Source organism: Loxodonta africana, chromosome 11, assembly GCF_030014295.1.
Source record: "Loxodonta africana isolate mLoxAfr1 chromosome 11, mLoxAfr1.hap2, whole genome shotgun sequence".
Taxonomy (NCBI): Eukaryota; Metazoa; Chordata; class Mammalia; order Proboscidea; family Elephantidae; genus Loxodonta; species Loxodonta africana.
Window position 1 is genome coordinate 3,455,026 of NC_087352.1, and position 27,260 is coordinate 3,482,285.

Below are 27,260 nucleotides of genomic sequence, written 5' to 3' on the forward strand. Positions count from 1 at the left end.
CGCTGGGCCTTTGGGGCTGAGCCACTGTCCTGGGGGCTGGGGTCCCCTGATCAGAGGGTTGAGATCTCGGGGTCCGTGGTCTCCTGGGAGTTGGGAAGACTTAAGAGTCAGAGTTAAGGCTATCTCAGGGTCAAGAGGCCAAAGTTGTGGCATGGGGTCACAATTTCTGGCTCATAGGGTCCTGGGTGTCCTCCAGGCTGGATTCTGGATTTCTGGTTTAGGTCATTGGCTAGGAGGTGGGTCAGAAGTCTAAATAATTCCTTAAACAAAGGGTCAGAGGACCAGGTCAGGCATCAGGTCCCCTGATATGGATAGTTTAAGGTTTTAGGTCAGAGGTCAAGAAATGGGTCTTTAACGGGTTGGGATGCCTTGTTCATAAGTTTCATGTTAGGAACTGGGGTTTGGGTAAGGGTCAAGGTAGAGATAAGGGGCTGGGATTAGAGGCTAGGGTCAGAGCTCAGAAGCTGAGACAAGAAGACAGGGGTCATAGTCAGAGATCATGTAGTGGGGTCAGAGTCTGGGCCTGGTCAGAGGTTAAAGTCAGTCTAGGGTTAGAGGTCATAGACTAAGGTAAGGTATCAGGTTAGGATTAGTCGTTGGGAGTCAGAGGTCTGGGACTTGTGTCAGGCTGGGGTCAGATAATAGGGACTGGGCCATAAATAATAGGGACTGGGCCACAGATTCAGCTCAGGGGTCATGGGTTGGAATCAGAGTTCAAGGACTGTGTCAGAGATCAGGATCAGAGGCTAGGAGTGAGTTCAGAGTTGGACACTGAGGTCAGAGGTTCGAGGCCAGGGTCAGGCTGGGGTGAAAGGATAAGTGCTGGGTCAGAGGTTCAGGCCGGGGATCATGGGTTGGGATCAGAGTTCAGGAGCTGTGTCAGAGTTCACGATCGGAGGTCGGGAATGAGTTCAGAGTCACACTGAGGTCAGATGTTAGAGGCCAGGGTCAGGCTGGGGTCAATGGGTAAGTGCTGGGTCAGAGATTCAGGCTAGGGGTCAGGGGGTGTGTCAGAGGTCAGAGGATAGAGCCAGAAGTCCCCATCAGGTGGTAGGGGAGAGGCCAGCCACAGCGACTGGCCTGTGCCCTGTGCCCCTGCAGTGTTCGCCCAGCCCATCGTGAGCAGGGCGCGGCCCGAACTCCTGCACTCCCATTTCATCCCCACCATCGGGCGGCTGCGCAAGCGGGCAGGGAAGGTGGTGGCCGAGGAGGAGCAGCTGCGCCTGGAGGCCAAGGCCGAGGCCCAGGAGGGTGAGCTGCTGGTGCGCGACGAGTTCTCTGTGCTCTGCCGGGACCTGTACGCCCTCTACCCGCTGCTCATCCGCTACGTGGACAACAACAGGTCAGCGTGTCCCCACACACTGCACCCTGACCTCCGGCTTCCCTGCGCCCACCCTCACCCTCTTAACTGGCTAGAAACTTTTGGTTCCCACTGGCCCAACCCAGCCTTCTGACCTTGCCGTCCTATCCCTTCTGGCTTTAGCCACATTCACCCAACAAAATCCAGCCCTCTGTGCTTGGCCCTCGGCTCCGTCAAGACTCCTGAATCTGACTGCTGTACCACTTGGAGTGTTGGCCTTAAGGAGCCCTACTGTTTCCCTCCAGCGCTGTCTGTACATGGGGGTGTCTGATTCGTGCAGTGCAGCCAATGGTCAGGCCTTCCTCAGTCACTGAGAGAAGAAGGGAACATAGTCCAGCTCTGGTCAGCCTCCTTTTCCCTAGAAATACAGAACTTTAATAAAAGGACAAGCACAGTATCAACCAATTCCTAAATCTCCCTAAAGTCAGGAAAAAAAAAAAAACAAAACCCACTGCCATTGAGTCAATTCAGACTCATAGGGGCCCTATAGGGTTTCCAAGGCTGTAAATTTCTACAGAAGCAGACTGTCACATCTTTCTTGCAAAGCCGCTGGTGGTTTCGAACCGCTGACCTTTCAGCTTGCAGCTGATCGCTTTAACCACTGCACCACCAAAAAACACCACCAGGGCCCCTAAAATCAGCACTGCATTATTAACTCAGAGGGGCAGCCTAATCCAGGGGTGGTGAATAAGTTTCACCTCCCTTGCCACGTTCCATCCTGGTGGGAAAAGACTTTAAGGTTGTATTGGGGGTTTGAGGGGAAGGGAGCTCTGATCGATTAGCTATGTCTGTCAAGGGAGCAGAAACAGGAAACGGTGGCTTGCGTGCAGCATAACCACCACTCCAGGTGACAACAAACTGGAACTGTTACCAACTGCTGCTTCATTTAGCCACAAGTTCAGCTAGGAAATTTATGCTTAAATAACCATCGGCTCACCCTGTACTTGTTCTTAGGGTCAGATACCTTCTAGAAACTTTCAGGTTTGTTTGTTTGTTTTTTTAATTGTGCTTTAAGTGAAAGTTTACAGTTCAAGTTAGTTTCTCATACAAAAATGTATACACACATTGTTACGTGACCCTAGTTGTTCTCCCTATAATGTGACAGCACACTCCTCCTTTCCACCTCGGATTTCCTATTCCAATCAGCCAGCTCCTGTCCCTTGCTGCCTTCTCATCTCGCCTCCAGACAGGAGCTGCCCGTTTAGTCTCCTGTATCTACTTGAGCTAAGAAGCACTCCCTTCACGAGAATCATTTTATGTCTTACAGTCCAGCCTAATCTTTGTCTGAAGAGTTGGCTTTGGGAATGGTTTCAGTTCTGGGCTAACAGAGTCCAGGGGCCACATCTTCTGGGCTCCCTCCGGTCTCAGTCAGACTGTTAAGTCCGGTCTTTTTACTAGAATTTGAGGTGTGCACCCCACTTTTCTCCTGCACCATCAGGAACTCTCTGTTGTGTTCCCTGTCAGGGTGGTCATTGTAGGAACCTTCAATTTTACAGATATGTGGCGTGGCCAGGAGTTGGAATCCACTTGATGGCAACTGGTAGTGATGGCGGAGGGTGTCCGAGGGAATATCTGTTTCCTCCCGGGTCAATCGGCTTGATTCTAGTTTGTTTCTCCCTTTACGTCTAAGCAGAAAGGAGGGAGGTGGGACCCTGCACACTATAGAAGGCTTGGCTGGGGTGAGTCCTGCCCCCGGAGAGAAGGGCTTTTGTGGCAGCCCATGTTACCTGTCCCCTCCTCCACTTCCCCCACTTTCCTGATCTTTACGCTTGGAACAAAACAAACCTGTTGCTAGCGAGTTAATTCCAATTCATAGCAACCCTACTGGACAGGGTAGAACTGCCCCATAGGGTTTCTAAGACTGTAATCTTCGCGGGAGTAGACCGTCACATCTTTCTCCCACGGAGTGGCTGGTGGATTCAAACCATGGACCTTTAGGTTAGCAGCCAAGTGCTTTAACCAGTGCACCACCAGGGCTCCTTTTCCTATGCTTAAACCAGTTGCTGGCGAGTCGGTTCCGACTCATAGTGACCCTGTAGGACCGAGTAGAACCGGAGAGGGGAATTCTGTGCTTGGCTTAGACTAATCAAGATCCAATTCAGATTCACATAGGAGAGGGATGAATGCCAAACAACTGAGGGTCTGTGAACTCGAAAAAAGGGGAATAGCTTTCAGGCAGGCAGCCCAACAGCGTCTGCTGTGCAGTGAGAACAGGCCGTGGTTATCATTCCCCAAGTGCTGGGCATGTAGCATGTGCCCATTTGTCATAATGCAAAGGCCTTTTTTTAATTTAACAGTACACCATAAAAAGCACATAGATCCACCTCTTGCATCTTAACGGCGGTCCGGCATTCCCTGCAGTTGGCGCTCATTTGTTTAACCAATCCCCTCCGGCTGGACACTCACGCTGCTTCGGGCTTTTCTGTTACTGACGAGGCTGCAGGAAGCATCCTTGCATATCCATCTCTGTGCACATGAGTGGGTGCTGCTGTTGGACAGAGTCCTAGGAGTGTAAACAAGCTGCACGTTCACACAGTGGAATGAAACTGCCCCAACAGGGTTTCCAAGCAGCGGCTGGTGGATTCGAACTGCCAACACTTTGGTTAGCAGCTGTTGTGCTTAAGCAAACGTGTGGTTCTAGCTGTCAGGATAAGGGTCATCGTTCAGGAGCAGGGAAGTGGGGTGACTGGCTGGGAGGGGGCACGAGGGGACTTCTGGGGACTGGAAATGTTCTACTTGCTGACTCGGGTGGTGGTTACATAAGTGCGTTCATTTTGTGATAATTTATCAAGTTGGCATTCATAAGTTGACATTTCTTTATACCTACATTATATATGAAGTAAAAGAGAAAAAAAAAAAGGAGTGGCCATTTAAAAATCTTAAATTTTCATGTGAATGGCCAGATTACCCTAGAAAACTCCATTCTTCCTACTGGATGTCTCCTAGTCCCCCCACCCCCTCCTTTGAGATCTCTCTCTGTGGCCTCCTTCCCTGGGTACCCTGCCCCAAGCCCTCACAGACCCACCCCCACTGCCCAGGGCACACTGGCTGACGGCGCCCAACGCCAACGCGGAGGAGCTGTTCAGGATGGTGGGGGAGATCTTCATCTACTGGTCCAAGTCCCACGTGAGTCTGGCCCCCACCGCCCCTCACCCCCACAGATGCCCCCACCCTACCCTGTGTGACCCCCATACTGCCCCCCCACCAGAATTTTAAGCGTGAGGAGCAGAACTTTGTGGTGCAGAACGAGATCAACAACATGTCCTTTCTGACTGCTGACAACAAGAGCAAGATGGCCAAGGTGGGCGTTTTGTTCTGGAAGGAAGACTTTGCAGGGAGGGAGGGGGCACCCTCCTCAGCCAACCAGCCTGCCCTGTCCTGGTCACATTCCCCGCAGCCCTCACAGCAGCCCTTTTCCCCACCATTGTCTTCCTTCCTTCCCCCATCACTCTCCTGCTCCCCATTTTCCTCTCCCCCGCCACCATCTCCTCCCTCCCCTACCTTGTTCCTCCTTCCCATCACCCTCCTCTCCACCTCCCTTCTTCCTCATCTTCCTCATTTCTCCTCCCCATCTCCTTCCACTCCCTCTCCCTCTTCTCTCACCTCCCTCCTTCCCATCTCACTCCTCCATCCCAATATCCTCCTCTCCCATCTCCCACTTCTTTCCTCACCTCATTATTCTCCTTGCCTCTCCCCAACCCCTATCCTTCTCAGAACTTCCCTCTTCAGGTCCAAAAGAGCAACCCCTCACCCCTTCAGCCAAGGTCTGGAAATGCCCAGCTAGGGGATGCATGGTAGTGGGGGGCAGAGGAGTTGGGTTAGGCCAACTTCGAATTGGCCTGGGGTTCTCTAAGGGGCTGGGGTAACCCTTCTTGTCTCTGTTTGCAACCCGGTGAAGCAGGCAGGAGACGTACAGGTCAGCCCCACGTCTGGGACCTTCCGCATGGCTCTTGGCTCACACCCTCTTACCCCCTCCCCCAGCCCCAGCCCCCCTCCAGAATACCCGTCCCCTTGTTCCCCACCTACCGTCCTTGGCTCCGGTCTCCCATCCTTCTTCCATCCTTTCTCTCCCTTCCCCCTCCAATCCATTCCCCTCCTAGCCCTTAGCATCTGGCAATTTGACTTTTTTATTTTTTTTAACTTTGTTTAAAAAAAAAAAATTCTCAGCTTTGTGGAAGCATTGTGGTCCAGGAGGACGGGATGGGAAGGAACGTGCATGGCTGGGAGGCAGCACTCTCGCCCTGCAGTGGAAGGCTTGGTCTCTGGAATCAGACAGGCTTGGGTTCCGACTATTGGGAGTTAGCTGTGTGACCTTGGCCAAATGTCATATTGGTTGGAGCCTCTGCTGGCATCTGACCAGTGGTCCTCTGCAAGGACTCTGAGATGCTGCATGTGTGGCCTTCGGCAGTGCCTGGCACAGGGGCCATGCTCTCTCTGCAAGCCGGTGTGGATGTAGCTCTGGCCAAAGCTTGTCACTGGGGCCTCTCACTGGCATGACTGGGGTGGCACCAGCCACGGGTCTGCACCAAGGCTCCAGAACACAGATGTGGGACTCTATGCCCTGTGTCTCTGCCGCCAGATCTTTCTGGGTCTCTCTTACATCTTCTGTCTCTGTCTCCTTGTCTATCTCTCACCATCTCTTTTTCTTCCCATGACTCTTATCTCTTGGGACTTCTTGTGGGTCTCCATCTTTATTTCATTCTTGTGGGTTCAGTCTTGGAATATGAAGTATGGGGTTGTGCATGTTTTGGGGGGCAGCAGGGAAGCATACTGGGAGTTCTTAGGGGATTCTGGGAGAGGGCTGCCAGAGGTTGAGAAAGGCCCAGCATTTGGGAGAATCTGGAAGGATTGGGGATAGAAGTTGAGAATTTGGGATGGGGACTTGGGCTTGGGAGTGCCTAGGGTCAAGGCTTGGGGTGTGAGGTGAAGGATCAGCCGGGTATAGGGTAGAAAATGAGGTGCATGCTGAGGCGAGGGGGTTCCTGGCACCCAGGCTGTATAGGCAATGGCTGCGGGTTGGGGCATGGGGCTGGGCTGAGCATGGGGCTGGGCTGGCACCCAGGCCAGCACTGAGCCCTATGTCCCCACAGTCAGGGGGCTCGGACCAGGAACGCACCAAGAAGCAGCGCCGGGGGGATCGGTACTCTGTGCAGACGTCGCTGATAGTGGCCACACTTAAGAAGATGTTGCCCATTGGCCTGAACATGTGTGCACCCACTGATCAGGAGCTTATCATGCTGGCCAAGACCCGCTATGCCCTGGTACCTGCCCAGCCCTACTAGACCCCTGGGACCCTACTGAATCCCCAGGATCGCACTGAGCCCCCAGGACCCTGGGAGCCCTCCTGCAGGGCTCTACTGAGTCCTCCCCCAGGATCCTCAGGATTCACTGAGCCCTCTGGGATTCCCTGAGCCTGCCCCCAGGATACTGAGGACCCCACTCAGGATACTGCTAGGGCCCCTGGGACCTACAAACCCTAGCTGGGATTCCACTGAGACCCCAGGAATGTCACTAAGACCCCTGGGATCCTATTAAATGTGTAGGACCCCACTGAACTCCCTGGGGCCCAAGGACTCTGCCCCTAGTACCACACTGAGCCTTCAGGATTCCTACTGACACTCTTCCCGCTCCCCAACCATGCCAAACCTGCTGGGACCCTGAGGACCCCACCTCAAGAGACCACTACCTCCCTGAGACTCCTCTGAGCCTTCCCACCAGGACCCCAAAAGCCTTTTGGGATCCATTGAACCCCTCATGATCCCACTGGCCCTCCCCTGAGCCCCTGGAACTGAAACTCTGGGTCCCCATGGAGCTCTCCAGCTCACCACCTCTCTCCCTCAGGACCTTGCTGACCCCTCCCCTGACTGTTGACCACACTGAGCCCCCAAGGACTCTCTGGAACCTACTGAACCCCCATGGCTCTGAGTAGCTCCTTAGGACCCTAATGACCCCTTCCTAATGACTGTGTCAACACCTCTATGATCTTTCAGATCTCCTGGGGATCAACTGATCCCTCTTCTATATCCCTGTTAAGTCCTCTGGGATCCCAGGGAGGCCTCTGAGCATCCTACTTACTCCTTGTATCAGACTGCAGGAGCTACCTGCCCCCACACTCCTTTGCAGCCTCTGGGACCCTAGGAGACCCCCCAGGATCCTGCCTGAGACTCCTAAAGCCCTCTCTTCAGGACCCTCCCAACACCCTGACTACATACTAACCCCTCTGGGCCCTGAAGACAACTAACATTCACGTCACAAGGATCCCCTTTCCCAGGACCCCAAAGGCCTGTTCACTCAGCACCTCAAGTTCCTTCTAGGACCTGTTGAGTCCCACCAGGACCCCCAAAGAGCCCCCCAGGGCCCCACTGACCCCTCACCTTGGCATCTGAGGAACCCTCTTTCCTGGGACCATAAGGAACTCCCACCCTGGTAACCCCTCCTTTGGCCCCTGTGTTACCCTCACCAGTGACTTGGTTGACCTCCTCAATCCCCCAGTGACCTTTGCTGACCTTGTCAACATCCTTACAACCCCTTTGATCTTCAAAAACTCCCTGCCCATCTCCCTCCCCTAACTCCCAGACCCAACTCTACCCTAAGAATTCCTCTTTGGCCTTATTTGACCTTTGATGAGATCTTCTTGTTACCCCCTACCTCCCAGACCCCCACGAGGCCCCTTAAATCCTCACTGTCTCTTAGCAGTGCCTCTGTGGCCCTCTGGTCCCCCCAGGATGCCCCTCTGACCACACCTGACCTACCATTAGATCCTTTGAGTTTCTGTCATATCCTCCCCTTACAAACCTCCCTCCAGGTCCTGGGGTGGCTGCACTAGAGGGGTTAGGGTTGTGGGTCAAGGAGGACGCTAGGCCCCCCAGGGTGACCCAGCCTGGCCATGTCTCTCCAGAAAGACACAGATGAGGAGGTCCGGGAGTATCTGCAGAACAACCTCCACCTTCAGGGAAAGGTATGCCTCCCTAACCTGCAACCGAAAAGGGCATGTCGAACTCATAACAATAATAGCCAATGTCTGAGCGCTTACTATGTACCAGGCATTGAACAAAGGCCCTTAACATGCAGCTCAATCTCCACGACACTGAAAGGGCGGTGGGTCAGCCGGCTGAGCCGCCTTCGCGGGGAGGTGCCTCACGCCGGCCGGCCTTCCTCTGCTCAGGTCGAAGGCTCCCCCTCTCTGCGCTGGCAGATGGCTCTGTACCGAGGTCTCCCTGGCCGCGAGGAGGACGCCGACGACCCCGAGAAAATCGTGCGCAGAGTCCAGGAGGTGTCCGCGGTGCTCTACCATCTGGAGCAGGTGGGTGGAGCCGGAGGATTCCTGATGCTGAGTGGCCGCAGTTCGCGTTTCTGGGCGGGGCTTGTGGCGTGACGTTTGCCTGGGGCGGGGCATGGAGGCGGAACTCCAGCCTGGGGCGTGGCCTAGGGTGGAACTCGGGTCTGTGGGCGGGGCCGGAGGGGTGGGACTTGGGTTAGTGGCAGGGCCCCGGGGAGGAGCCTGGTGTCTAAGTCAGAACCGAAAATGGATCTGGGGCGGGGACTGGGGCAGGGCCTTCGGCCTGGGGGCGGGGCCTAGGGTGGAAGTCGGGTCTGTGGGCGGGGCCGGAGGGGTGGGACTTGGGTTAGTGGCTGGGCCCCGGGGAGGAGCCTGGTGTCTAAGTCAGAACCGAAAATGGATCTGGGGCGGGGACTGGGGCAGGGCCTTCGGCCTGGGGGCGGGGCCTAGCGGGACAGCTTGAGTCCGGGCAGGACCTTGGGTTTGGGGAGGGGCCTGGGATGGAAACTCCGGTGTGGAGGCGGAGCTCTGGTCAGAACCTTAACTTGGCTGGTGGGTCCAAGGTGTTGCTTTGGCTTTGTGAGTGGGGCCTGAGTGTGGACCCCGGTACGGATGGGCGCTTTCACCTCGGGGTGGGAGCAGGGGCGGATTACCCAATAAGCAGGGTATGCACCGGGTTACTTGTGTTTATTTACTAATCTGTAGTGCACAATTTCACATGGGTTTGACCACATCTTTGCCGTGGAGAAAAACAGGTGAAATTGTGCGCTATAGATTAGTAAGTAAGCACGAGTAAGATCATGCGTACCTTGCTTACTGGGTAATCCTTCCCTGGGTGGGAGTGAGAACCAGACCGGGGCGGGGTCCGGGGACATGACAGACTGTCCCGCCCCTCAGATGGAGCACCCTTATAAGTCCAAGAAGGCCGTGTGGCACAAGCTCTTGTCCAAGCAGCGCCGGCGGGCGGTCGTGGCGTGTTTCCGCATGACTCCCCTGTACAACCTGCCCACGTAAGGCTCCCGGGAGGAGGGAAGCTGACAGGGTGGTGGAGAAGGGGTGGTGCGGAGGCGGAAGGATGGAGTGGCAACACATTGGGGCAAGCAGATGCGTGGGAGGCCAGAGAGGGCTTGGAGAGGTGGGGAGGTCTCAGCGACGCCCCAGACTTTCGCCCTCAGGCACCGGGCGTGTAATATGTTCCTGGAGAGCTACAAGGCGGCGTGGATCCTGACTGAAGACCACAGTTTTGAGGACCGCATGATAGATGATCTTTCAGTGAGCTGGAGCCTGCCTGGGGGTGTGGGTGGTCTGGGTAAGGCAGGGGGCCTGAGGCTACCAGGTGGGCACCTGCAGGCATCGTCCTGTACGTTGGGGTCTATGGTAATGGCAGCTTCTGGAGTATTAGCTCTGGCTTGGGCAGAACCGGGGGAGGGAGCAGGATGGGGGAGAAGGGGAAAAATCCAGCCCAGTAGGGCTGAGGGGGGACACAGGAGGGGACACAGGAAACCCCTCCTGAAAGCCCCACCATTCCCCCCAGAAAGCTGGGGAGCAAGAAGAGGAGGAGGAGGAAGAGAAGGAGAAGAAGCCAGACCCCCTGCACCAGCTGGTCCTGCACTTCAGCCGCACCGCCTTGACTGAAAAGAGGTGAAGACCCTTCCCTGGGCCTCAGAGATGTCCCCGGCATCCTGGGAAAGGCATCCACTCCCCACCCCACCCGCCAGCAACCTCTCTGTGCCTCAGGAGAGACCTGGGGGAGTCCCACGGCTGATCCTTTACTCACTGCTGGGACAGGCAGGACAGCTGCGCACCTACCGTTGTGCAGGCTGAGCACCTCACAAGCATATCTCATCTGTGGGATCGCATCACCCACAGTGTAGCTTCCTAGGATTTTCCGACAGAAAGTGTCTTGTTCAAACAAAGTCAGTATATTGACACATTTCCAACAGATGGACGTGAGGAAGGGGGACCTTTCTTCTAATTCACACAAAGGCTTCATGTGAGCTACTGGCAGTCTCGGGACTAAATAATAGCAATAAGGCTGTTGCTGCTGCTGGTGGTGATGACAGACATTTACCAAGTGGCTATTATGTGTCAAAAAAAATTTTTTTTTTAATTTTTATTATGTGTCAGGCACCGTGCTAAGCACTTGACATGTATGTGTTCGCTCATTTAATGTCCACACTATGAGATAGGTACCATTCGTTATTAACTCCTTTTTGTGGATGAGGAAACTGAGGCACAGGGATTTAGTTTCCCCATATAATGGGACGTCAAGAGGTGGAAAATTCAGAGCTGGTACAGCGGCATAATGACACTGGTAGGGACACAGGCTCTTTCTAGCTTTCTGGTCTGCCATTCTTAGCTTTTGTCTTCATGGGTGTTGCCTCATAGCCACGAGATGGATGCTGCACTTCCAGGCATCATGCCCACCTTCCAGGCAGAAAGACAGGGAAAGCTTTCTTTTTTTTTTTTTTTTTTTATTTTAAGCAAGAGCAAAGTCTTTTGATCTGAGAGGGGAAGCTCTCCCTAATGGACTTCTGCACACCTGCAGAGGAAACCGGGAAGTTCAGTGTCTCGCTTTCCACCCTCTGGGAGGAGCACAGTGTAGTGGTTGAGAGCACTGACTCTGGAGTTAGGCTATCCAGGTTTGAATCCCAGCACTCCCATGTGCAAGCTGTGTGACCTTGGCCAAGAGGAATCTTTGTGCCTCAATTTCCTCATCTGTAAAATGGGGACAATGATACACCTACCTAATAGGATTATTGGAGCCCTGGTGGCACAGTGGTTAAGAGCTCAGCTGCTAACCAAAAGGTCAGCAGTTCGAATCCACCAGCTACTCTTTGGAAACCCTATGGAGCAGGTCTACTCTTTCCTATAGGGTCACTATGAATCAACATCGACTTGACGGTGATGGGTATGTATTTAACAGGTTTATGACGAGGATTAATTTGTTAATATAGGTAGAGCACTTAGAACGGGGACTAACATAGGGTAAACCCTCCGCTCAGTGGGTGTTTGTCATTACCATTATTACTGCTGTAGAGGAGGGACAAGGAGAAGGTGAGGGGCTGGTCATAGTTGTTGAGTGGGCCCCAAGGTGGCGAGATTGCCCTGGAAGCTCCAGAATCCCATTACACCATTTTAACAACTAGGTAGAAAGACAGTGCCTCTACCAATAGCTCCATCAAAACTCCCAGAATGCATTTCCTACCGCCAGTGTGAATCACGTGACCATCCCTTACCTATTAACTGTAGCCAAGCAGATGGAAACTGCTGACTGATGAAGCCTTCCTCACATGCCCACCCTGGCAATAGGTCAGGGGTCCGCCCAACTGAACCACACAGCCTGAGGGTGGGGAGGGGTGGCACGCCAAGGGAAAACCGGAAGCTGTTAGAAGATGGGGCTCCTCTCCACCGGGTTCTGACGGTCTCCAGGCTTCCTTCCTCAGCAAACTGGATGAGGACTACCTATATATGGCGTATGCTGATATCATGGCAAAGGTGAGGCCCTGCCCCTCCCAGGCCACATTCCCTTCTCCCCAGCTCTAATGCCAGCCTGCCGAAAGGTCTGAGGGTGTGCTGGGGTCAGAGGCATCACCACGGGGGGTGTGAGGGGCCCAGCCTGCACCGGATAACACTATCAGAAGGAGTGAAACCAAAATGTCTGTCTACGAAATTTTCGTGCTGTGTTTCAGCAGAAATTTGTTATTTGTTATAAAAATATCCTTGTAGCTACAACAACGAAAGCATTTTCCGTAAGCCCAGCTTTCTTCTCAACATACCTACAAGGCTAAATAAAGCTCTATGCTAATTCACTTATGAACCTGTTAAGGCGCTCCAGGTGGAGCTGTCTTATTACCTAATTACAATGACGCTTCCCATCACGTGGTTTCGTCTACACATGCTCCAGGCCGGCGCTGTTGTTTCTGTTGCTGCCAGTGTTTTTTTTTATAGTCGCTGACTTTGTCAGATTTTCCAGGGTTTTAGCTAAAATATTGTGGCAGTTAGCATGAAGGAGGGGTGACACCAACCCTAGTGATGCTCCTGACTGGGGTATCACCTTTGCTCACCATCATCCCTCACTGATACCCTGTTTCCAGAGCTGCCACCTGGAGGAGGCAGAGGAGAACGTGAACATGAACGCTGAAGAAGAGGTCGAGGTTTCCTTTGAGGTAGGTGGGATGGGAAAGCCCTGAGGGAAGGGAGCAGGGGACCCTGACTTGGGCAATCAGCCATCTATTTAGCACGTGTTCACAGAGCAGTGCTTCGGGCCTGGCCCTGTGCCGGGCGGTGTGAGGGACACAGCAGGGAAAAGTCAGGCCACCGATAGGGTGGTGATGGCAGAGACACAGGCAGAGAGGCCAGGACCCAGACAAGGGGCCTGACCCAGCCTGGGGCCAGGCTGTCAAGGAGGGCTTTTCACAGGAGGGGATATCTGAGCTGAAGGATAAAAGGGGTGTGGCAGTCGAAGAAAAGGAAGAAGGCGTCCCAGGTAGAGGGAACAGCATGCGCAAAGGCTTGGCAGTGAGAGAGGGGGGACAGGGTGGTTCATCTGTCTGTCCGTCCATTAAGGCAGTCAGCAAGCATTTGCTTCCTAGATTCTGAACCCTTTTTGTGCCCTTTGGCGCAAAAGCCTTTTCTGAGAATCATGTTTTTAAATGCAGAGAAGAAATTCCTAGGACTCGGAGGAAACAAGTATATGGCAACAGCTACCAAAATGTTTAAAAAAATCAGTGATACAGTAATGTGTGTACTTCCTCTTTAATCCATCAACTAGCACGCTCTAGCCCTGGGCACCGTAGCGACTGTCCCTTAGAAGTAGTGATGGACGTAAACGATATCCCGAGATGTCTGTGACAGCAATGACACGATGTGGAAACATCTGGAGTTCTTGCTGGTGGCAAAGATCATAGATGCCGCTGGCATTGCTCTGATGTATGGCCTTGTTCACAGGAGAGGGAAATGCTGAACTTCAGTTAGAGGGCACTAAGCATAGAAATGGAGCCCTGGTGGCGCAGTGGTTAAAAGCTCGGCTGCTAACCAAAAGGATGGCAGTTCAAATCCAGCAGCTGCTCCTTGGAGACCCCATGGGGCAGTTCTGTTCTGTCCTATAGGGTCGCTATGAGTTGGAATCAATTAGACAGCAGAGTTTAAGCACAGAAATGTAACTTTTCCCCATCCAAGTTCGCAGACCACCTGAATTCTATCCACTGGCACATTGGGTGGGGGTGGCGGCATGGTCCTGGGTGAAGGGGCCCTGATTTATGGAGCTATTGCTCCATGCCCGGCCTTGTGCTAGGTGCCAGAGACAAACTGAGGACTCCAGCCCTAGGGAACAGAGGGAGGTCACAGTTGAAGGGATGAATCGGTGTTTGTGGGAGAGCCAGGTGGAGGAGGGCCGGGGTGAGGACGAGGCTGTCAGGGGAGAGGCTGGGTGGCTCAGCCTGTCTCACTGCCCACGGGGCACCTCTTTGCCTCAGGAGAAGGAAATGGAGAAGCAGAGGCTGCTGTACCAACAGGCACGGCTACACAGCCGGGGGGCTGCCGAGATGGTCCTACAAATGATCAGTGCCTGCAAAGGTGCCCCGGCACACGTGTCTGCCTCTCCCGGGCATGGCCCACCTACCCTCACCAGTCTCCGCGTTCCCTGTGGGCCCAGCGGGAACATCCCTGTAGGCCCAGCGGGCACACGCTCCTGCCTCTGCATGCTGTGCTTTGCACTTGCCCCCGGGCCCTTGCACACTTGCCTTGCAGTCCTCTCTTACCCTTCAATCAGCATCACCCCTGCAGGCGCCCCCTTGCATGCTCCTCCATCCCTGTTCTCTATCTCCCGGGCATGGCTGTTCCTGGGGGGTAGGGAACGCTGCTCCCCAACTGAGTGGACTATCTTTTGCCCCCTGTCCCTTGCAGGAGAGACAGGCTCCATGGTGTCCTCCACCCTGAAGCTGGGCATCTCCATCCTGAATGGAGGCAATGCGGACGTGCAGCAGGTAACAGAAGCAAAGGGCCTTGGATGGCGGTTGGGAGGTGGAAGGTTCCTGAGTGACTCCCAGCTCCCCCTCCTCTCCCACCCCCTCTGCAGAAAATGCTGGATTATCTGAAGGACAAGAAGGAAGTTGGCTTCTTCCAGAGTATCCAGGTGCTGATGCAAACATGCAGGTAGGTTCTGGCGTGCCCCTTCTGCTTAAGGCCTCGTTGGTCTAGCCGTGCCATCTACTCCTGGTACCACTTTCTGCTCTAGTTCCGCTGTCTTGGTTCAAAGAACAGAGACCCACTCACGCTAGTCCAAATAACAGGAGCTTTATGATAAGAATTCACGTGGACAACACCTGCTCAAAAGCAAAGACGACAGGCAGGAAGGGACAGGAAAACTGGATGAATGGATACAGGGAACCCGGGGTGTAAAGGGAAAGGGGGAGAAGGCTGACACATTTGCAGGGATTGCAGCCAGTGTCACAAAACAATTTGAGTATAAATTTTTCAATGAGAAACTAATTTGCACTGTAAACTTTCACCCAAAACACAATAACGTTAAATACAACAACAAAAAAAGAATTCACAAGGAATGATAAGGGAGGCAGAGTGTCACAGAGATTTAAGAATGAGAGACATTATGGATTCCAGGTGGCTGGGACTGGAAGGCTGCTGACAGTTCAAGGGGAACTCAGCAGCAGGGAATGTGGGTTCCCTCTGATGACCCTTATTAATTTGGCTCCACGACTTTCTGCTTTTTTTTTCCTCTTGTTGTCAAGCGACCGTCTCTGCCTATCGGTGTTGTTAGCTGCCATCAAGTTGGCCATGCACCGTGGAACAAAACTATCAGAATGTTGTGATCCATAGGTTTTTTCATTGGCTAATTTTTGGACATAGATCACCAGGCCTTCGTTCCTAGCCTCATCTTAGTCTGGAAACTCCACTGACGCCTGTTCAACATCATAGCAACATACAAGCCTCCACTGACAGACGGCTGGTGGCTTCGCACAATGTGCATTGGCTGGGGATTGAACCCGGGTCTCCTGCATGGAAGGCGAGAATTCTACCACTCAACTACCACTGCCCCCTGCCCCTCTGTAGCTTTTGCTGATTGGTGGTTTCCGCTCTCCCATTATTTTAGCTGGTACTGGGTTCATCCTGGCCCCACCTTACTTCATAGCCACTACCTCGTTGATTCTGCCAAGTTGATTTCTGCTGCCTCTTGATTCTGGCTGATACCTGGTTTAGTATGGCTCCCCAGCCCCCAGCGTGGGGGCTGCCAGGCTGTGGAAGAGAGGCGGGCAGAGGCCTCATCACATCTTCCCCGTCTTTCCTTTCTCCCCCTCAGTGTCCTGGATCTCAATGCCTTTGAGAGGCAGAATAAGGCAGAGGGGCTGGGCATGGTGAACGAGGATGGAACTGGTGAGGCCCTCTCTTGGGCTTGCCTCTCCCGGGGACATCCTCCTCCTTCAGGATCCTCACCCACCCCTCCACACTGCACTGCCCAGAGCTCCCTTCCTCCAAGATGCCCCCTCCTCAAGAGCACCCCCTTGTTCCTCCCCCACTGCAGTCCCCAACCCTGCCCCCTCCACCATTCCTCCAGAGTGTCCCTCCCATGGCCCCCCCAGGGGTCCTCCTGCCTGTGTACCCATCACGTGAGCCTCTCTGCCCTCCACACGCCTGGAGATTCCCGCCCTGGTTGCTGTTCCCTCATTAATGTCCTTAACCTGGGTTAATGCAGTCTCCTTGCTGTGTTGTGATGTGTCTAACTTTCTACCCTAACCCTCACTCCCTGCCTCTCCACCCCCACCTGTCCTGCTCTCTCCTCCTGGTCCCTATCCTTCCTTTCCCCTTGCTTCTACCTTTGTGTCCTTCTCTCCATGCTCACCTGCTTCCTTCTGTCTCCTCATCCATCTGTCCTTCTGTGGGTTGTCTCTCTCTGTGTCTGTGTCTTTGTCGCTGACTGTGTATCTGTTTTTCTGTCTCTCTGTCTCCTGCCGTCCCTCTTTTTCCCTCTTTTCTCCCGCTTCCTCCTCCCATCCTGTCGGCTGCCCCAGTCATCAATCGCCAGAACGGTAATTCCCCCAGCCCTCTCCCTTTGCTGTGCTACTGCCGCCCCTCCCCTTCTAATCCCCAACCGCCCACCCCGGGGCTGAGGATCTGGGGCACCCCCTCGGGGAGAGGTGACTCTACACTGAGTGCACCACACCGGTGGAAAGCCTGAGGTCAGCGAGTCTAGATTTGGGCCCCAGATTAGCCACTAACAACCATGGGACTATTACCTCAGTTTCCCCATCTGTAAAACGGAAGCTAGAGAAGATTACCAAGATCTCTTTTCATTTGGATGATCTCGGACTTCCGCACCCAGATTCACAGTCCCAGGGTGGGGGGATCCCCAACTCCCAATTCCCTGCTCTCTGCCGCCACGACCCAGGATTGGTCCGTTCAGGGGTTCCCATCCACCAACCGGATTGGGTGCCTCCAGCATCCACTCTGACTGGTGTGCGTGCCTCTCTGCACCTGCTCTGGTTGACCCATTCACTGTCTAGCCTTCCCTCTCCCTCTCCTATAGCTCACCTGATTGGCTTCTTTCAGATGCCTATTCTGATTGGTCCATGTTGATAAGCCATCCTCTCTGCTTCTCCTGGACTGGCTGCTTTTGAGGCATCTAGGCCAATCAGCTGGCAGTCAATCCCCGTCCCTCAGCCCAGCCTGGCCACCTGCTCAGCGCCTTTGTGTGAAAATGACCCCCACCCCAATAATCCACTAACCACTGTGGCCCTGGAGGGAGGCTGAGGGAAATACCAGCTGCCTGAAGGTCTGCTGGGCGGACACACTCCCAGATGGCACACAAGTGGTGACATCAAAGGGACAGTGATGCTGTAGAAATACACGTGGGGCCCCAGCTTCATGAATCAGGGTCCCCGAGGTCTCCATCTGCTGATGTTGTGGACTTCGAGGTCGGGACCCCTGGTGTCATGGATGTCTGGGACCCTCAGAGTGTCTTTGAAGCAGTGGCTGCTCCTCCCACTGCCCCTAAGCTTTCGTGCCTGGGCGTGCAGTGTGCATGGGCCGTGTGCATGTGTGAGCTGTGTCCTGGCCCATCTGACCCCTCTGGGACCTGCCTCCCCCTGCCCCCCAGGAGAGAAGGTCATGGCGGATGATGAGTTCACCCAAGACCTGTTCCGATTTCTGCAGCTGCTCTGTGAGGGGCACAACAATGGTGAGGGGTGTGGCAATGGGCGGGGAGGGTCTGCGGTCTGGTGTGGGTCGGGAGGCCACTTGAGTTTATCTCCAGTCCCTCTCCTCCCCGCATCACTGACAGCCTCACACCCACCAGGCCTTGTCCTTCATCCTCTGCGGCCCTCCAACCCTGTCCACTCTCCTTCCCAAATCTCTCCAATTTCTCAGATCCAGTCACCTTGTTTCACTTTCACCTCCCCTGTCCTCATTCATTGGAGCCTTGATGGCGCAGCAGTTAAGAGCTTGGCTGCTAACCAAAAGGTTGGCATTTCACATCTACCAGCTGCTCCTTGGAAACCCTGTGGGGCGGTTCTCCTCTGTCCTGTAGGGTCACTGTGAGTCAGAATCAACTTGACAGCAATGGGTTGGGGTTAGGTTAATATTTATTTATTCGGTAAAAATACTAGTTTGCTTTTGCTGCTGCCATCATGTGTGGAGGGTTTCCATACTTTGGGTCTGTAGAAGGGAAAAGTTACATGGTGTTTTCAATGGGTCTGTTAGAATCACTCATTTACGCTGCTTGTAAAGCGCGTGGCCAGGAGAAGGCCCGCAGATGCTTTCCTCACTTAAGCAAGCGTTTCCACAACTGTCGCTCTGGTTCAGCCAATTCAGCGAGCTCGAGGGTGACAGAGCAAATTAATGAAACACACTGTTGGTGAGAAAATATAACCTCCTGTGGCAAACACAGTTTAAAACGTGAAAGGAACAGTCAAAATTCTGTACAAGACACATTCTAGCAAATGCCATTTCCTGTAACAAACATGCAGTCTCAAGGTTGTGGTTAGAACCCTTAGCAGGTGATCATAAAACCGCACACCGCCCAGAAACTCACCTTCCTGACGAGAATTGAAGTCACTGCACATCTAACTCCCATAGACCCTTTGCCCCACTCAGCTGAAGCTCTCCAAGGTAACTGGCTTGTAAATAGCTTTCATCTTCACCCTTTTCTTTTCGACAAAAGGACAAAGCAGGATCCATGGCTTTGTCGTCTCAAAAGCTCTTGTGTCCATGGCCAGTTTTTCCTTCCAGGTTTATGAAAATACCTTTGTGCCTTGCGAATAGAGTTTTCTTCTTTTGGTTTTAACTAAGATGGAATCAGACTTTGGGGCTTATGATGGTTTTAGTTCCTGGGCCTATGACTTCTTGAAAGTGAGAGTGTTCTTGTGAATGGGTTTCTGTCTTCCAACAAATTTGCCATCTGGTCCCCTGCCTAAATTCATGAATTTACTCACTGGCCTAATCAAATGAATACTTGAAAAGTTTTTCAATCTCAGAGGCCTTGGGCTTCTTGAGTGTTCAGTGCCATTCACCAGACAAAAGGTTTATCTCTCGTTTATTTGCACGTCTCTGACAATGTTCTCACGGGCAGAATCTTTGCTGGAGTGGGGAGCTGGCTATCTAAGCATTTAGGTATACAGCCCAATTTAGAGCAACAAAAATAAAGAAGGTAGAAAACTGGGTTGGTGGGAAAGCCTGGATATTTGCTTACAAAATTTTTAGTCTCTGAGTATACCCTTCACCTATAACGTGAACCCAGCAGAGCAGGCATTCCGGTGAGCCAGCCTGATACAGCAATTGGGAAGTGGCTATGGGGAAGTTGGATGGGAAGAAAAATTGGGGGAAAACAAACAAATCAAAACCCCCTTAAAGCCTGTGAAATCCATCCTGGGCAGCCAGACATGCTATAAACACCAAAAAGACTTAACTGAAGCCTGTTTTTGTTTCCTTGATAATTTGATGCCTTGGTCATTTGGCAAATCGGTCAAAAGAGATGGTCCTCAAACGTGTGTGTGCCTCAGAATCACCTGGCGGCCTTATTAGAATATAGATTGCTGGGCCCCACCCCAGACTTTCTGCTTTCCAAGTTCTGGGGTGGAGCCCAGTAGTTTGCACTGCTAACAAGCTCCCGGGAAATGCTGATGCTGCTGGTCTGGGGACCCACTTTGAGAACCGCTGCTGCAGGTACCGCTCTTACCTCTACACTCGCCTTAAGGCCTTGTAAGAACAGCTAATGCTTATTGAGCGCTGGTGGCGCAGTAGTTAAAAGCTTGACTGCTAACCATAAAGGTCGGCAGTTCAAATCCATCAGCTGCTCCTGGGACACCCTCCGGGGCTTGGCTTGTGGTCATGCTTGTCAAGCACTTATGTACCAGGTGCTGCCCTAAATTCTCTGTGCACGCTAAAGCATTAAATCCTCACAACAGCTCCAGGGGCTGTAGGGTCTATTGTGATCCTTGTGTTACATAGTCTGTGCCATGCAGAGAGGTTCAGTAATTTGCCTGAGATCACACAGTTGAGAAGTGGTGCAGCCAACTCCTAGTGATCATTCAGGCCTCAACTCAGAGGTCCCCTCCTCCAGAGAGCCTTCTTTGATCGCCCAGGCTGGAGCAGGCATCTCCTCTGGGCTCCTCCAGCCCCCTGGCATCCCTTCATCACAACCCTGATCGTTTTTCCCATTATACCCCTGCTACCCATGAACAGCATTTATCTATTTTTATTAGTATTCTGGAACTTCTCAATCATACTCTAAAGTATAGGAATGCCCTAGTAAAACCCCAAGGACCCATCACTCAGCTTCAGCTGTTACCAGCTTTCTGCCGCAGAACAGTCTTTTTCAAACAGTGGGAAGCGACCCCCCAGCAGGCGGTGAAATCAGTTAACCTCAGCGGTTCTCACCCTGACTGCACACTGCCTCCTCCCCCCCGCCCTGGGGAGCTTTAAAACATCTGAAGCCTAGATTTCACCACCCCCCCCCCCCCAGAGGTTAGCTTGTTCGGCCTGGGGTAGGACCTGAGCTCTGGGATTTTAAAAGCCCTCAGGTGATTCTAACGTGCAGCCAAGGTTGCAAGGTTGAGAATCACTAATTTAGTGGGTTGTGCTCAGAATTCTTTTGGAATTAATTAGACTAGTACAAGACAGAAAATACCAGAATGCATACCATGTGGTAAGGGTGTGTGCAGCTTCTGTTTCAGGTATAAAAAAATATGTAGATATAATTTCAGGTTAAACGTGTACTGAGTCTCAGTGTAAGATTGAGAAATTACTACACCAGAATATAAACTTCATGAGGGCAAGAATTTTGCTTTCTTTTGCTGCTAAATCCCCAGGGCCTAGAACAGTGCCTGGAACATACTAAGTGCTTAGTACATTTGTTGGATTAAGAATAAGTGAGCAACCTCTACCTCCTGCTAGCGCATAGTACGTGCTCAATAAATATTTGTCAGGTAAATGAACAACAAATAAATGACTCATCTTGACTTCCCCCTGGTTTCTAGTAGGTGCTCAATAAATATTTGTTGGGGGAGAGCAGGATGAATGAATAAATGACTGACCCTCCACCACATCTGGCACGTAGTAGGCCCTCAATAAGTATTTATTAGATAAATGAATAAATGGCTCTTTCTCTGGCCTGTAGTATGAGCTCGATAGTTATTAAATAAATAGATGATTATATGCCTTCTGGCATACAGTTGTTAGGTGCCCTTGAGTCAGTTCTCACTCATAGTGACCCTGTGTACAACCGAAAGAAACACTGCCTGGTCCCAAGCCATCCTTACAGTCGTTGCTATGCTTGAGCTCATAGCTGCAGCCACTGTGTCAGTCCATCTCATTTGAGGGCCTTCTCTTTTTCGCTGACCTTCTGCTTTACCAAGCATGATGTCCTACTCCAGGGATTGGTCATACAGTAGGCACACAATAAATACTTATTGCATAAATGAATGACTCACTGCCCATCTCCCCTAGCTCAAGGTAAGTGCCCAGTGAATGAATGACTTTCCATCTCCCTAGATTTCCAAAACTACCTGCGGACACAGACCGGGAACACGACCACTATTAACATCATCATCTGCACGGTGGACTATCTCTTGCGATTGCAGGTGTGGATGTGGGGCCATCCAGGTGTGAATGTACCTGAGTGGGGGTTGTGAGTGCATGTGGGTGGGGGCTGTAGGGTCATGGTTGGCCCTGGGACCCCTTCACATCCTACCTACTCCCCAGGAGTCCATCAGCGACTTCTACTGGTACTACTCAGGCAAGGATGTCATTGAGGAGCAGGGCAAGAGGAACTTTTCCAAGGCCATGTCGGTGGCTAAACAGGTGTTCAACAGCCTCACGGAGTACATCCAGGTAGGCACCACTCGCTGGAGCGGGTGGGACAGCCCCGCGTCTTGTGCCCTGCCTGGCGCTCACTCAGCCCTCTGCCCCCCAGGGGCCCTGCACAGGGAACCAGCAGAGCCTGGCGCACAGCCGCCTCTGGGACGCCGTGGTGGGATTCCTGCACGTGTTTGCCCACATGATGATGAAGCTCGCTCAGGTTCGGGGGCCTCTGTTCTTTACCACCTGCTTCTGGGCATTCCCCAATTGGGCCGGTTCCAAGTCTTGTCCCATTGGTCAGTTTCTCACCCACGTGCTCCTGGCATGTTCCAGATTGGCTCCCTCCGTAGCCAAATCCATCTTCCCTCTGGATTGGCTCTCTGGCATGGCCCCGCCTTTTCCCCTGCCACCACCAATCAGCTGGTTTCCCAGCCACACTTCCATTGGTCTGATAGTTGGGCCTCACCCCCAATGGCCCCAGTCTCCTCTATGATTGGCTGGTGTTCTTCTCTCTCTGGTGGAGTCAGCTCAGATTCAGACAGCCCTGGAGGTGGCATGGGACAGGCTTACAGATCAGGTCCTAGGGCCGAAGGAGTGCTTTGCTTCTTTGTCCTGCCTGCGGCAGATGACACCCATTATAGGCATCCATTTTTTTATGATGTAAGGCCCCTGGGGAGCATCAGCCCCGGTCCCTAGAATCTCTGAGCCCCCCTCTACTCTGCCCCCACCCCCATGCCGTCTTGTCCATGTCTCACACACACTTTATCCGTTTGCTCTGCGTCTGTCTCCCCAAATTGGTAGATGTGTTCAAAGCCACCGTATACAGTTGGGCAGGTTGTGCACTGTACAAGGGCACCACATCTGAGGGGACACCACATCCTTTGTTGTTGTTAGGGGCCATGGAGTCGATTTTTGACTCATAGCAGCCCCATGCGACAGAGTAGAAATGCCGCATAGTGTTTTGCCAGGTCTTTCTCCCGCGAGGGCGCTGGGTGGGCTCCTACTGCCAACCTTTTTTTCGTAAGCAGTCTTAACTGTTGCACCATCGGGGCTCCTTATCCACATCCTAAAACCAAAAAGCAAACCTGTTGCCGTTGAGTCGAGTCTGACTTATAGTGACCCTACGGGATACAGTAGAACTGCCCCATGGGATTTCCATGGAGCAGCTGGTGGACTCCAGCTGCCGACTTTTTGGTTAGCAGCCTGAGCTCTAAAACACCGCACCACTAGGGCTCCATCCACATCCTAAAACCAAAACCAAATCAAACCCAGTGCCATCGAGTCGATTCCGACTCATAGCGACCCTATAGGACAGAGTAGAACTGCCCCATAGAGTTTCCAAGGAGTGCCTGGTGGATTCGAACTGCCGACCCTTTGGTTAGCAGCTGTAGCACTTAATCACTAAGCCACCAGGGTTTCCATCCACATCCTAAACCCACCAACCCACTGCCCTCAGTGAATTCCCTATTAGACATCATAAATATTAGTTTTCCAGCAGATGGCAGTAAAGTATTCTGTGTATTATAATTTCCCAATGGAAAGTTTTTTGAGGAAGAGGAAGCTTTTTTTCTAGCTTACCCAAAGGTAGTGGTTAAGAGCAGGACTGCTAACCAGGAGGTCAGCAGTTCGAATCCACCAGCCACTCCTTGGGAACCCTAAGAGGCAGCTCTACTCTGGTCTATAGGGTTGCTATGAGTTGGAACCAACTCCATGGCAATGGGTATCACAGGGGCTGGCAGAAGCCCTGTCGGGTGTCTTCTAACTTTTTGGAAGGGGTAGAACTTAGAATGTAGTTCCTCAGCATCAGTGCAGTCGAGGTTGTGCCGTTTGTGAAATCTTAAAATTCTAGAAAATGTTGGTATTGTGGTGTAGACTTCCAGATCCCGTGGTGTTCATCTACCGGCCACAGCCTAGGCATGGGTTGCAAGGGCCAGAAACCCAATCAAAGCGGAAGCTTTAAAGGGTGGGGGAGGGGGAGGAATTTATCAGTTCACACCACAGATGGGACATCGGGGGAAATGCCTCTCTCCATCTCTGGTCTGTGTGTACCTTGGCTTCTTCTCATGCAGCTGTCCCTAGTGCTGGGAAGATGGTTCCCACCCCCTCAGCTGCCCCCTAGACTTTCTCCCGCTGCCTTAGCAGCTCCAGAGGAAAGAGAACCTCTCTCTTTCCTGGGAACTTCAGCCTAAGTCCTGTAGCTCTCTCTGATTGGATTGAGTGGGTCACACTCCCATCCCTGAACCAATCCCTGTGGCCAGGGAGAGGAAGATCTGGTTGTCCAGACTTGGTCATACCCATCCCCAGAGCCAGGAAGCTGGGATGAGACTTATATTCTCTAAAAGTGGCATTGGGTTGCCCCGTTTGAAAACCGAGGGCTTGTGAAGAGAAGTGGGGAGTGGATCATGAGCAGGCACAAACCACAGGCAGCCCCCCATCTTAGGATCTTGAGACGCTGGAATGTTGGAGTCTTAGACTGCAGAGCTTTGGAACCGTGCAAGTGTGTTAGGATTAGAACAAGGAGCTCCCAGATCCAGGGTTGCAGTGAAAAGGAACCTTGTATCCCATCCATCTGATATTACCCCCACCCCTCATTTTGTTAGATGGGACCATAGGACATTACCATTTTGTGAGTCAGAAATGACTGAATGTCAGCAATTTTATGTGGTTCAACCTAATACAAATAGGATACCATGAGCCAGAACTTTCAAGCCCCTGAGGACCCTACATGAGCCCCTGTGGCAGGCGAGGCAATGCCCCCACATTGTCCCCAACGGCCTTACCAAAAAGCACATGACACTTCCAATCATCCTCCTGAACCCAGAGTTCCACTTTTTCCATCACACATTCATTCAACAAACATATGTCAAACACCTACCCTGGGCCAAAGGCAGTGCTGGGCTGTCACGCATTCCCAGATTTGTCTCTGTCTGTCTCCATCTCTTTCGGCCCCAAGTGTCTTCTCCACAAGCCCTGTGTTCCTTCCAGTCCTTCTCGTTTGCCAACCCCTTGCCACCACACATCACCCATTAGGCCTGCTTCCCCCAGAGTGCCAACCCCACCCCCCAATCTTGTCTCTCTGCCCCCTCCCCTGCTTCCGAGGAACATGTCTGGACTCGGGTCCCCTCGGAGGTAAGAGGGGAGAGACAGGGGGGGTCTCAGGCCCTGATGGGTGGATAAGGAGGGGCAGGAGCAGCTGGGGTGGGGGAGGCTGCTCCGCAGAGACCAGCCCTCACATAGTGGGGTGTGGGGTCTCCAGGACTCAAGCCAGATCGAGCTGTTGAAGGAGCTGCTGGATCTACAGAAGGACATGGTCGTGATGTTGCTGTCGCTACTAGAAGGTAAACACCCAGTAGGTGGGGCGGGGGTGGGGACCAAGGTGCAGACAAGCCCAGAGAAACTCTTTGAGACCCAGGAGACCTTAACTCTCAACCACCCCATCTGATATCATTCAGGGTCAATGGGTTGATGAAGGAGTTGTAATAAGCTCAGCAAACACTTACTGAGCAGTATGTGCCAGGCCCTGGATGTACACATAGTAATTTGTTGAATCCACAGAGAAATCCCGATAAGGTGGATAGCCTGGATACTCTTATTTATTGCTTCACTTAATATTTATTTGGAGCCCTGGTGGAGCAGCAGTTAAGCGTTTGGCTGCCAACCAAAGGATTGGCAGTTCGAATCTACCAGCCGCTCCTTGGAAACCCTATGGGGCAGTTCTACTCTGTCCTATAGGGTGGCTATGAGTTGGAATCAACTTGACGGCAATGGGTTTGGGTTGGGTTAATATTTATTTATTTGTTAAATGTGTTAGTTTGCTTTCGCTGTGTAACAAACCTCCTGAAACGTAGTGACTTAAACAACCATAGTTTATTATTTCTTGTGATTCTGTGCATCCATTGGGCAGTTCTCCTGGTCATGTGGCAGCATTCATCTGGGCTTAGCTGGGCTGGAAGGTCCAAGATGGACTCACATGTCTGAGGTTACGGTGCTGGCTGTTGGTTGGGGTGCCTCAGCTCTCCTAATGACCTCTCTGGCAGGATAGCCTGGACGTCCTTACATAGAGGTTCAGGTCTCCAAGAGAGCAGATGCAGGAGATACTAGGCCTCTTAAGGGCTTGTGCTAGGGCTGATCCATTGTTGCTACCACCACAATCTATAGCTCAGGTTCAAGAAAAAAAACCCATTGCCTTTGAGTTGATTCCGAATCATACCAACCCCATAGGACAGAGTAGAACTGCCCCATGGGGTTGCCAAAGAGCAGCTGGTGGATTTCAACTGCCAACATTTTGGTTAGCAGTCAAGATCTTAACCACTATGACACCAGGGCTCCATCAGTTTCAAGAGAAGGGGAAATAAATGATCCCTCTTGACAGGAGAGCTGGCATGTGCGTACAGAGAGGGGAGGAATGGTTAGACTGTATCTTTAGAGACAACCCATCACCCTAAACTTGTTTTACATTAGATTTTATTTCTTTTAAATAGATAAGATTTTAGCATGGTTCAAAATTCAAAAGAGAGCAATCTCCTTCCCTCTTCCCATCCTCCAGACATCAGTTCCCTCACCCTGGAGGGGACTAGTGCTTACCAGATTCTTGTGTATCCTCCCAGGGAGTCTATAGGCAAATATATACATACATACATGTTTTTTGTAAGTTTCCTACTAAAAAAAGGGTAAAATATAATACGTGTTTTTCTACACTCTGGGTTTTGTTGTTACTATTCTTGCTAATGAATCAAAGACTTTTTTCCTACAGAGGTGCCTGTATACGGAGGTTCACAGAGAGTGCCCTCATCCTTTTACATGGCTGCATAGTACTCCACTGTGTTTGCATAGAGTAATTCATTTAACCAGCCCCCTGTTGATGGGCATTCTTTATTACTATTATTTCTATCATAATGCTGAAACAAATGATCTTCATATGATATTTTAATTTTTTTAAAAAAACTAGTCATTAGCTTTTAAAAATTAGAAGGTTCCCTTTAAACATCCAGATGTCCAGCTTTTCTTGCAAATTTGGGAGATTTGGTGACCCTGGGCCCACGTTCCCACATGGCAAAAATCAGCTGGACTAGATTAGATAGGTGTATTGTATCGATGTTAAATCTCCTGATTTTAATAACTGTACCGTGGTCATACAGGAGGATGTCCATACCTTTTAGGAAATACACATTGAAAGGGGCTTCATGTCTGCACTTGGTCTCAAATGGTTCGGAGGGAGAAAAAAATATATATATACATACATAAGGAGAGATGCCTAGAGAGAATTATAAAGTAGATGGGGCAAAAAGTAAACACTAGGTGAATTAGGGATAT

The 27,260-nt window shown here is 52.0% G+C and overlaps 1 protein-coding gene across 1 annotated transcript in view; it reads left to right on the plus strand.

Moving 5' to 3' along the window:
• The window catches only part of RYR1 (ryanodine receptor 1), a 134,551-nt gene that overhangs the window by 76,253 nt on the left and 31,038 nt on the right, over positions 1–27,260 (plus strand). Inside the window, exons 67-86 of the mRNA XM_064293608.1 lie at positions 1,102–1,342; positions 4,399–4,486; positions 4,569–4,661; positions 6,451–6,621; positions 8,259–8,318; positions 8,526–8,663; positions 9,537–9,649; positions 9,815–9,911; positions 10,174–10,280; positions 12,086–12,137; positions 12,737–12,808; positions 14,117–14,216; positions 14,547–14,626; positions 14,719–14,795; positions 15,958–16,031; positions 17,752–17,832; positions 21,642–21,730; positions 21,852–21,980; positions 22,063–22,167; positions 25,204–25,285. Of these exons, the coding sequence (XP_064149678.1) occupies positions 1,102–1,342; positions 4,399–4,486; positions 4,569–4,661; positions 6,451–6,621; positions 8,259–8,318; positions 8,526–8,663; positions 9,537–9,649; positions 9,815–9,911; positions 10,174–10,280; positions 12,086–12,137; positions 12,737–12,808; positions 14,117–14,216; positions 14,547–14,626; positions 14,719–14,795; positions 15,958–16,031; positions 17,752–17,832; positions 21,642–21,730; positions 21,852–21,980; positions 22,063–22,167; positions 25,204–25,285 (2,049 nt within the window). The remainder of the gene's footprint in view (positions 1–1,101; positions 1,343–4,398; positions 4,487–4,568; positions 4,662–6,450; positions 6,622–8,258; positions 8,319–8,525; positions 8,664–9,536; positions 9,650–9,814; positions 9,912–10,173; positions 10,281–12,085; positions 12,138–12,736; positions 12,809–14,116; positions 14,217–14,546; positions 14,627–14,718; positions 14,796–15,957; positions 16,032–17,751; positions 17,833–21,641; positions 21,731–21,851; positions 21,981–22,062; positions 22,168–25,203; positions 25,286–27,260) is intronic.